This window comes from Orcinus orca, chromosome 11 (assembly GCF_937001465.1).
Source record: "Orcinus orca chromosome 11, mOrcOrc1.1, whole genome shotgun sequence".
Classification (NCBI taxonomy): Eukaryota; Metazoa; Chordata; class Mammalia; order Artiodactyla; family Delphinidae; genus Orcinus; species Orcinus orca.
The window spans coordinates 101,353,261-101,364,484 of record NC_064569.1 but is presented as its reverse complement, the minus strand read 5'-3'; the positions used below and the strand labels follow the sequence as shown (position 1 = coordinate 101,364,484).

The window sequence follows — 11,224 nt, the reverse complement described above, 5'->3', positions numbered from 1 at the left end:
CGCCACACCCCTGGTCCTCAGCTCGCTGCCCGCAGAGTCCTGCCCCTCGGCGGTGCTGGGCGCCCCCACGTCCGGGATGCCGGTCGCCCCCGCCCACCCCAGAGACTTCGGGAACCCCCAGCCCCGGCCCACGCTTCACGACGGCCGGGGCTACCACATGAATTGTTATATAGGATTTTCTACAAATATACAACATATAAAAACTGTTAAATATATAACTTCGGCTTTGCAAAATACATTTAATGATCTCTTTCAAACAAGTGTTACTTTCGCTTTCTTTAATTTGCTTTCTGGAGCTAAATGGTGATCGGATGAGACAGCAGTCATGGGAGACCCGACATGCTCTTGGCGAATCCTGGATTATCCCACTATCAGAATGGAGCTGCAGAGAGGCGTGTTTAACTGGTTAAAACAGAAAGGGATTTTAGTACGAGGAAGTCCATCTAAGTACAGAGGAGCAGGTGTGCACAGCGAGCTGTGCTCCCGGCCGGGCGCACCCGCGGGGTCCACGCGGGGACGTCGCCGGCCATGTGTCCTCCGGCCGCATCCTCCGGCTGCTCGGGGGCCCCGCAGCGTTCGTGGGCTGTGCCTCTCCAGCGTGTCTCTGCCCCCGTGCCCCCCAGTCGAACCCAGGGACTCTGATGGTAAGTACGAGTCCGCGTTAAAATAGATTTTGCTCTTTGGTCTATTGAATATACTGAAAGGATAAGAAAATAAAAGCGATTCGGACAGTCTGGGGCACAAGGAGAGGCCACTTCTGCGCCCGAGACTCAGTCCTCCCCGGCCCGGCGCTGTCCTCCTCTCTCGGGCTGGCTGGGCTGCAGCTGCCTCCGCCTCCTTGTCTGCGGCCGGGAGGGTGGCCAGGCCAGGTTCCAGGGACGCCCGGTGGCGCAGCCCTGCTGTATGTCCCAGGACTGACTCCTCGGGGAGGCCGGACAGACTCTGCTCAGGCGGCCGAGGAAGCAGGCTGTCCTTGACAGGCTAGAGAAGCGGAGGGCGGGCGGGTGGCAGAGGGTGGGTGGCATCCACGACCGACCGAGGATTGTGGCCTCTCCAGGGAGCCAAGGTCACTCCTGGGGCCCCTGTGGGGCTGCGTTTGTCAGGAGACCTGAGGGGCAGAGAAGAGAGCCGTCAGCCTCCGCAGACACCAAGGGTTCCCGTCGGGCATGGCGGGAACCCAGAGATCGTCCGCGAGGCTGGCCTCACCCGGACAGCACACTTCAAAGATGCCAGCAGACTTCCTCGAGGACAAAAACTAGATCTCGGGCCCCAGTGCTGGAGAAGAACCCTACGCCTGTCACAGAGGGCAGCCCGGGAGCACCCGCTTCCTCTGGGCTCTGGGTGGGACCCCGCCCTTGGCCATGATGGGGGCACTGGAGCTCCGTCAGCGGCCAGTGTGAGCTGCGTGTCCTCCGCCCCGTGCTGGCCAGGGCCTCGGGTCTGAGTTGCATCCAACTGTTTCCCTAACCGTGTCTTGCACTGTGCCCTGTACACAGCAGGTACTGCAGAACTGCACGGAGCAGAGTGATGGGAACACGTGTGTCTCACCCCTACAGAGCCCCTGGGAGGCTGCAGAGCTGGGGTGTTCATGCTGGTTGGTGAGGCCCGAAGCACCCACACCCAACACCCCAGGGTCCCAGGAGATGCGACACAACAGGCCGGCTCACAGCCGTGAGGCGATGTGAGGGTTCCAGCCTCTGCTCTGGGGCAGCGGAGGCATCACCTATAGAGTGACGGAGACAGGAAAGCAGGGAGTGTGGTTTCCACAGAGCATCACAGCCTCAGGTGGTGGGACCCGTGTCCAGCAGCCTCCTGTCCCATGTCCCCGCTGGACCACTGGCTCCCTCAACCCCTAGGGTGGCCCCAATTTGAGGCAGGGACCCCGAGGCCTGGGGTCCCACAGAGAGTATGCAGGTGGCCACTGCCTTTTAGGACCCCAGACCTGGGTCAGGCGCATGGGGCTGCCCTCCCTGTACCGACTCCCAGCAGGCCCAGCTCTGCAGGGAGTGGACGATGTCCTGGGGGTCCCACACATACCATGGGAATGGGACGCAGCGGGTGTGATGGCCTGGGAGGGGCCTCTCCAGATGTGCTGGGGGACACCTCCCCCAGAAAGCCCCTCCCCTCTCCCTGCAGCTGCTCGTCCGCCTCCGGGCTGGTCCCGCGTCTACCCCATCTGGCCTGAGCCCCGGCCCTTTGCCACCTGCCTGCGGCCCCGGTCACACTCCCACCAGGCCCCGCCCACGTCGCAGGCCCCTGTCCCTGTCACGCGGACCACACCACGGCCTCCTGGCTCCTCCCGCGTCCTCAGCCGCCGGGCTGTGTGCAGGCTGTCCGGCTCACACGGGCCACTCCCCAGGCCCCGCCCCGAGGGCCTCACGCTGCCCGTCCGTCCTGTCCTGCGCTGCAATTAGCCGCCGGGGGCCGTGAGCCGGGCAAGCGCTGCTCACATCTTCACTGTCTTCCGTCGGTGGCCGGCTCGGGGGCAATGTGGACTGACTGCCTCCGGCCTGCCGTCCTCCAGGACAGACAAGGCCCCTCCCCAGGTGGCTGGGCTGCACATCCCACCCCAGCTCTGACAGCGCCTCGGCACTGCACTCAGAGCCCCTGCAGGGACCCTGCTCTCCACCTGCAGCTCCCAGACAGCAGCCAGGAGCCATGAGGAAGGGCACCTGCCGGACAGGACTCAGCTCGGCCCCCCCTCCTCCAAGCCCGTGGTCCTGGGCACCTGCCGGGCAGGACTCAGCTCGGCACCCCCTCCTCCAGGCCCATGGTCCTGGGCACCTGCCGGACAGGACTCAGCTCAGCCCCCCCCTCCTCCAAGCCCGTGGTCCTAGGCACCTGCCGGGCAGGACTCAGCTCGGCCCCCCCTCCTCCACGCCCGTGGTCCTGGAACCCCGAGGCCGGCACAGGGTTCCAAGGAGCAGCTCTGAGAACCTCAGGTTTCCCTGAGGCCCCGCCGGACCGTGCTGTCTCCTCCCCAGCTCTGTGTGGAGCCCGCACACGCGGGCGCCCCGAACGCATCAGTGGTGAGGGGGTGTTAACTGGATTTAGGTGTTTCAGGCCCAAGGACACCTAGCAGGTTGATGGCAGAGCTGGACCAGAGCTGAGGGTGTCCAGGGAGGGTCAGAGCTCTCTGCCCCCAGCCCCAAGGGACTCAAGGCTGCCTGAGGCTCCAGGTTGACAGGCGCCCACTCTCTCGGCAGGACTAGCGCCCCCACGGGGCTGTGGAAGCAGGGCTGCTGTGGGACCCCAAGGCCGCGAGCACACGTCCGGAGGTGACAGGGGCCCGAGAGAACCTCCACGTGCGGTTGTGGGCGTGCGTGGGCTCAGCCCTCACTCCGTCTCCGCTGCCTGAAGCCCATCCCAGAAGCGGGAGGGCACGGGGAGCAGAGCCAGGGCACGAGGTATCTTTGGAGGGGGGGTCACCGTTCCGACCACCGCAGGGTCCTAGCTGTAGCTCTCTCTCCACATCTGGCCAGCTACCTGATCTCGGCCCAGGGACCCTGACCCGGACCCCAGTGGACACGTCCAGCCCCAGCCTTCCCGAGTTTGGCAAAGGCCTCCTTGCACATGGCATGCTCGACCCAGGAGTCCAGGAGTGGTGGTGACCCTCGCCTCACTCGGACCTTGTAGGCCTGTCCGTCCAGGCCCAACGCCCTGCTGACCATAGCACGTGGCAGCCACCCCCTCCCCGACCCGTCCAGCCACGTCCACGACGGAGACCGTCCAGCACAGTCACTCACCAGCACCTGAGGGGTTAACCAAGAAAGGATGCACTGATTCTACTTTTTCTACCTACAAAATTGTATAAATTCTTATTTGTAGAGAAACGGGGAAACACATGAGTATAAAAAGAAAATAAAAATCCATCCACGTTTCCATATCAGAAGATATTTGGTTACATTTAGTGTATTTCCTTCACACCCTTTAGAACACATCCACGTGTACGATGAGGGTTGGGTTCCGCGTGAACATTTGCACTGTTTGTGAGGTCGGCAGCCTGGTCTGTGCGATCGGCAATTCCTGGGCTGCACACGTGCTCACGGGGCCCCACTGGATGGACTCCCAGGGACCCGGGCTGTCTCGGTGCCCCCCGCGCCCCGCCTGGGGGGCTGCTTCTCGTCGTCTGCGAGCTGAGATGACGGAGGCTTCACGTCCGCCTTCATCCGACAGAAGAGAAGCAGGATCTGGTTGAGGGCTCATCTTCACTTCTCCTGACGACCAGAGGAGTGGAATAATCTTGCCAACGCGGTCCCCGGCCACTCGCACCGGCCCGTCTTGTCAGTTCATCTGCTCAGGTCTTGTATTTCTTACTGATCCGAACAAGACCGCGTGTATAATCTCAGCTGCGCCCACGTGCGCAGGCCAGGGAGAGTCCCGGGCACGTTTACTGCAGGCCTGTCTCCCAGCTTGGTCCACCCTTAGCTTTCACTCATGGTGCCTCACACACACGGAGGTTTTCGTCTGGGGGCAGTAAGCACGGCTGATGTTTCGCTAGGAAGCCCTCACGGCTTGAAGCAATGCAGTCACTACACACGTTCTAGTCATTTCTTACAGTCACAGGTGTTTGCCCCTGTAGGTCCCCCATCCTTGGCGGGGGGGTCTCCACTTTCTTGCAGGCACCCTGGCCTCTGGCGCTTCCTGCCCCTGGTGGGTGCGGGGGGGAGGGCTGGATACAGGCCCCTGTCTGCTCTGGCCAGTTCCCCCAGTCAGGCCAGCCTAGAGACAGAACCCCTGAGCCCAGCGGGTCTGGAGGGACACAGAAGCCCGTCCAGCTAACTTCCGAGCCCTGGATGTCTGCTGCCTTCTCCTACCAGGCCCAGGCTAAGTGGGGAGGGATGCAGGCTCAGAGCTGCCCGGAGAGGGTGGGCTGTCACCGGACGCCCCCGGCCAGAGCTCAGACACTCTCTGAGGCCTTTGTTGTCAGACTCCGGGGCTGGCTGCCCCCGGCGCCTGCCTGGCCTTCAGGAACAGACAGGAGGCAGCCTGATGTCCGCAGCGGCTGTGCTCGGATGGGACCCAAGTCCCGACCCAGCCAACAGACGATTGCTGGCTGCCAGCTCGTCCCCAGGCCTCGGGACCAGAGAAGAGGCCTGGAAGTCGGGTTTGCAGCCCAGAAAAGTAGTCAAAATGGCCAGGACGAGCTCCAGCAGAGCCACACAGGCTTTGCAGAAGCCAGCAGACCCCTTCTGGCCTCAGAGAAGCGTTTCCAGCTGGGGAAGCACACGGCCGAGGCCCACCTCGGGCCTCACAGGGGTCCCCGCTCAGGGCCCTGGGCCGGTCCTCACAGCTCACTGGAAAACCAGCGCTGGGCTGGTCCCTGCAGGCTGCAGGACGTTCCCGTGCTGGGAAGTGGCCCACTGGTCTCCGGCGCCCTTCCCCAGGGAGCGTCTTCTCAAGACAATCGGCCAGACCCCGGGGACACCCAGGAAGCAGCCCCCTGCTCTCTTGCAGGCTGCCCCCCACCCCGCCTGGGATCCTGAGCCCCAGGGATGACCCATGAGAAGTGAGTCATGTCTCATCCACGTGGCCCTTACCTCCCACCTGCTCAGGGACACGCAGGGCCAGTGACCAGGACCCCGGGCCTGGCGGGACCATGACAGCCACCTGGCCGGATGCTGGGGCTGTGTCATGAGGGCCCTGCTGGATCCCTGTCTCTGGAGAGGGCATCCAACCTGGGGTCCTTCCCCATCTGTGCATCTGAGGGCCCAGGACGCTGCCCCAGGTCAGCAGGTGGCGTCCTTGTGGCCACGTCCTCCCCCTCCCTGGTGAAGGCTCCCCTGTAGGGGTTTCCCTGCTCCACTGCCCCCCGGACAGTCCCACTAAGCAGCCCTGCGACCCCAACCCCGAGCTGAGCTTGGTCAAGAAACTCGATGTGGGCCCCGGCTCCTTGGAGGGCCCTGAGCTTTGCCAGAGCTGGCCTCCCCGAGGGCACCTGCTCGTCCTGGTTACACATTTCTCATGGGTCAGATCTGTCACTGCACTGGGAGTCTCCCCAAACCCCCGTGGGCTCCTTCAGGGCCGGGGTCACCTCCCTTCCCTCTGAACTGGGCAGTGACGCCCGCTCTGAGCCCGTCCTGCTGACCATGGCTCCGTATGCAACATCGCCCAGACACCCTTTGACCACACGGCTTTAGGACCTTCTACCCCAGTGGGAACAGAGGCCCAGGGAGGCAAAGCGGCCGGTCCCAGGTGACTGACGAGGCTCCAACACCCCACGTTTGCTGCCAGGGAGCTGTCCTCAACTCTGCTCTCCCCCTCGAGGGGCTTTCTGGGAGCTGCACCCAGCTTCCTGAATCCCGGTGGTCAGTGCCGCTGCTCTCCTGGTGTGCGGAGATCCAGAGTGTCCTGGGGTCGCAGCCTCTGTGTGACCCCCTGGTGTCCCCGGGCCTGGAAAGCAGCCGGCACTCGGCGGGCTCCAGCTCTGCGCATGGCCGTCCAACACCCCAAGGTCATGGGCTGCGTCCTCGGGGTCTGCGGCTATTTCTCTGGGACTCCGCCCCCGAGGTGGCCAGAGCTGGTCTCAGGGTCACCTCGCCTTGCACGCTGGACAAACTGACACAGGAGCCGGCCCAGCACTGCCCGTGTCCCCTGCGGTCACCGGGCTCAGTGGACAGAGCCTCTCAGTTAGTGGCGAGAGTCCCGGGAGTGTTTCGTCTGAGGACTGAGCTGTGGACACGGCCGGAGTTCCCGTCCAGGGCAGTCCTTCCCGCCGGGCAAGGAGGTGACGAGGAGGTTTTTCTTGGTATTTGGACACTATAAAGCATCGTTTATAAAACAAAAGGAAACCTTCCAGCCCTGTGAGTCCCCTGAGTGATACTCCCTCTTCCTCTAAAAGTTTCCGTTTGCCTTTGGGGGCAGGCTGAGTCTTCTGTTTAAAGAGCACAATGTTCTGGGCTGAAAGCCCCGAACAAAAGGTTCTAACGGACAGCGGAGACGTAGAAACTGCGGGGCAGCGAGATGACCATGGCCTGCGTGAGAGAGCTTGACCATGAAGGCTGCTACCACGGAGAGAGTAAAAACAACCGGGGAGAAGCTTCTGGAAAGGCTGTGCATCATCCCATCCATGCCCAGCCACGTGATTGAGTTTCTGGGACCATTTCCTGACCTTATCCGGCCAGTTCACACCCGAGGAGTGTGGTTAACTGACTCCTGAGCCTGGGATGTCCCAGACGCCCGAGGAGGGAGGGCACACGATCGTCCGCAGAGGGGCCCTGGCTGCTCAGACACGTCCCCCTCTGCCCTGCTGTGAGGGAGGAGACGACCAGCCACCTGGAGACCCAAGGCCCTGTGAAAACGCGCACTGGCATCTAGCGCGCAGGCGGGACAGAGAGATGCGGCACCTCGAACGGCGGGGCCGGGGACAAAGTGGGGGCGGGCAGCACGAGGGCCAAGGCCTGGTCTGAGGATGCCCAGCGTGAGAGAGCAGGGCCCCAGTCCCTCCCCCGCCCCTCGAGCACCAGCCCAGCTGCCCCGGACGCACCTGTGTCTTGTCACTGCGGCTGCTTCTAAGGGCCTCTGCCCCCCACCCAATCTCCATCACTCCTCTGCCCCCATCTAGGGGCTGCTTAACGCCAAGAAGAATGACAACTATGCCACCTCCTGATACTTAGGGGTCCTTAGTAGGCAAGGAGTGGAGGGTCTCGTCTCCTGGAGCCCACAGCACAGCAAGGTCACGTGAACTGCCCCCAAACAGGGAGCACAGCCCTGATGACATGGAACATGCCCGGCCCATGACGCTCTGGGGAATCTGCAGGGCTGAGGGCTGCGAACAGTGCCTGGCGGGACCTTGCTGGGCCAGTTCTGAAGGGCCAGGCCACGACGGTGCCACATAGGAGAGAAGCTGGGGAGGGGATGGAGTGGGGCAGGCAGACAGGGGAAGCCTGGGTGGGGTGCTGAGGGCCCTTTCAGCTGGAGGGGCAGTTCCGTCCCTGCCCTGTGGCCTCAGGATATGTCCCCTTGTGCTTAGGAAGCAGCGTGAAGTGGCGACCCCGGCCCTGCACCAGGCAGAGCAGATGGGCACCTCTGTGCACCACTATTTTCGCGGCCCTGCCACGGTCCGAGTCTGGAAGCCCCGGGGCAGCACAGCCAACAGGGACGTGCGGGGTCTGACCCCGGGAGCCCCCTCCTTCCATCCTCACACCGCAGCCCTTGGTGAGGGCTCGGGGGACCACATCTGTCCGGCAGCCTCAGCTCCGGCCGGAGTGGGTCTCTCCTCCTGGGGTCCCTGGCTAACAAAGTCTCCACCTGGCTTCGATCCCCCGAAGCCACTCATCTCCCAGGGCCTGAGGAGACAGACCGCAGCCCTCGCTGGGCTGATGGAGAGCCAGCAAAGGCTGGGAGGGCCGTCTGGAGCCAACTGTAAAGGGTCGGCACGTCTGGGTGCTCACTGATCTCCCCCTCGCAAAGCGGGCCCTGCGGGTCGGAGGACAGGAGCGGATTCAGTGCCCGCTCACGCGGGGCGAGGCTGCTGCCGCAGACCATAGGGTGACTGAGCCTCAGGGGATAAAGGGACAAGGGCGCAGCAAGTCAGACAGGGGCTCAGCGCCGACATGGGTGTCCCAGCAGAACGAGAGGGAGAAGACCTGAGAGCAAGAGCTTAGGCTAAACCCGGGGACGGCCAGAACCACCACAAGCCCCGCAGCCCGCACCTGCCGTAAGCTGCTTCTTAGCCCTTATGGACCTGAGCAGGGAGCCCGAAGATGAGACACCAGCTCTGGGTGCAGCCGGGCTGCTCCAGGCATCTCACCTGTCCTCACCATGAAAGCATCCGCCACTCGGTCACCGCTAGGATGCAGCACCTGCGCGTGAGGGACCGGGGGCCAGGCAGCAGACTGCTCTAACCAGGGCATCAAGTGATGTGGGACGGCACAGACAGCGCAGCCCTTCTGTGCCACGAGGCAGAGAGCTGCGGAGGATGGGCGAGAGCTGCCGGGGCCCTCTGGGGGAAGGTTTGTGCTGTTCTATTTAGCTTTTATAGACAAGCAGACTGGAGTGTCCTTACTTTAGGCAAGCTGATAGCTGTAATAATACAGATTTATTGTGTAGCTAAATGGTCTAGCTTCTCTAATAAAAAACCTGTTTCTTGATTCTGATGTGGGAAAGTCATGTCTATCTTTAGAACCATTTATTTATTTTCTTTGGCTTATGACTCGTTCTTGGAGTCTGTCTTCTGAGAGAAGTTTCTAGAAAGTCTGCACCAGGCTGCGTCCCAGTGGTGGGGTTCTGAGGGGGGCTGGTCCTCGTGGACCGCAGTTTCTATTTCTGTTGAGCTGCCTCGTTATGGACAAGCTGTGTTGTTTCCTCCTCCGGGAGGGAAGGAAGCATCCTGGCGCCTCTGGTTTGGGGTCAGGAACGCTAGGATCCAGGTCCAATCCTGATACAAGGGGTGGCTCCGGTTATAAGGCCCCTGTAAAAGGAGGAGGGGTGACTGAGAGTTCATGCCACCAAAGCAAAATCGCCCCTGAGCCTCGAATTCCGAACAGGGGCAGATCAGGGGCCAAGCTGGGCTGACCCTTGGCTCTGAAGGGTGATCAGCACGTAGCCATTAAGGCAATGATCCGGACCCTGTTTACTGGATGGTCCTGTGGTGAGTGACCGCCCAGCACACCCTTCATCAGGGGCTTTACCCTCTCCAAGGGCCTCATTCCCCGCTTTTCTGTGATGAGAAGCCATATTGAAAAAAAGAGTTACAAAGGCCTCAGAGATGCCGAGGGTAGATTAAATGCCCAGTGATGCAAGGGTCTCAACAAAACTGACAGCAGCCTCCACGGGCATTTGAAAAAGAACATCGACGCAAGTGTGTGCACGTGTGTGGAGATGTGTGCATGTGAGTGTATGTGCATTTATGTCGATGTGTGTGCAGGTGTGTGGAATTGTGTGCGTGTGTATGTGTACATGTGTGTGCACGTGTATGTGTACATGTGTGTGCACGTGTGTACCTGCCGGACAACTCCCTGCCCGGCCCTGGAGGCCTGTGGAGGGTCGTTCTGACTCAGGTCTCAGAGGGGGCGGAGGGCTGTGGTCCAGGACCCTGGCAGCAGCTGCCTCCCTGGGGCCACCCCAGTGTGCATTTCCTGCCCCACCATTGCCCCCTCCCTACAGCCTGGGGTCTGTCACTGGTGAGATTTGGGGTCTTAGGAAGGAGCCCATTGAGACAGGTCTGGGTTTGAATCTCAGCTGGGCTCTTCCTGTCCTGTGGCCTCAGGAAAGGGGCTTGGCTGCCACAGCCTCAGTTTCCACATCCACTAAATGGGAGCCTGAAACGGGAACACCCAGGGGCACAGTTTCCCCCTTTTCACAGGAGTAGAGGCTGTGAGCAGAGCACGGCTGCCGTCCGACAGCCTCACCCAGGACCACTGCATCTTTTTCTGCATGGCGCCCGCATGTCTGCAGAACTGGGTCCTGACGGTACTTTGTCTAGGCTCCTCTGGGTTTATACGGCCTCTGAACAAATAAAGGGATACTGGTCTCCTCGTCCTAAATAAAGTGATGATGCTGGTAATAGGATTTCACCGAGAATATGGAGGTTTACTGAGGACATCCATCAGGTACTGCAAAGCCCAGGCCTCCTTCTCTCAGGAAAACACCCCTCCATGGCCCAGGGCCCTGCTCGAGCAGCCGTGGGTCTGTCCCCTGGCCGAGCAGCATGCCCACACCGCACAGGGCAGCTAGCGAGATTATGGAAATAAACCACACGCCACGTGAGGATGGGCAGGCAAGATGAGATAAAGGATGCAGAGACAGACGACTCCCCAGACCTGGAAGGACTCTGCATTCACGGCATCTCCTAAGTACCTGTAAGTTCTTACTCCACTTCCTACAAATGAAAGCAGAACACAGAGGTGGCGCCAGTGCAAGCATGTAAGGGGGGCCCCACCAGGGGAGCCGCGCTAATGAAATGCAACACGGCCACGAGGTGACACCGGGGACGGAGGCCACAGGCCACCCTTAGAACCCACCCGCTCCCAGGGTCAGGGTACGGCCTGGCGAGGAGTGAGGTGACCTCTAGGGACAGCCGAGAGGAAACTGGCCTCAGCCCTATAGCACCAGGGACCTGAATTCTGCCATCAACTGAGTGAACCTGGGCGGGGCTCTTTCCCGGAGCCTCAGGTGAGACGCAGCCCGGCGCACACCTGGGTTTCTGCCCTGTGGGACCTGGGCCGAGACCCCGGCCACGCGGTGCTGGATGTCTGACTGCTGAGCTGTGAGATGGCCAAGG

At 61.8% G+C, this 11,224-nt stretch overlaps 1 protein-coding gene across 3 annotated transcripts in view; it reads right to left on the bottom strand.

The window, feature by feature from the left end:
* Positions 1–219: 219 nt before the first annotated feature.
* The window catches only part of TAFA5 (TAFA chemokine like family member 5), a 192,618-nt gene continuing 181,613 nt past the window's right edge, over positions 220–11,224 (bottom strand). For 2 of the 3 annotated variants that reach the window (XM_033405301.2, XM_049694640.1), the window contains exon 4: positions 2,873–9,412. In XM_033405301.2, the coding sequence (XP_033261192.1) occupies positions 9,284–9,412 (129 nt within the window). In that variant the 3' untranslated portion in view covers positions 2,873–9,283. Of the gene's footprint in view, positions 1,109–2,872; positions 9,413–11,224 lie in introns of those variants that run through there. The other variant, XM_012536625.3, reaches the window with a different exon arrangement.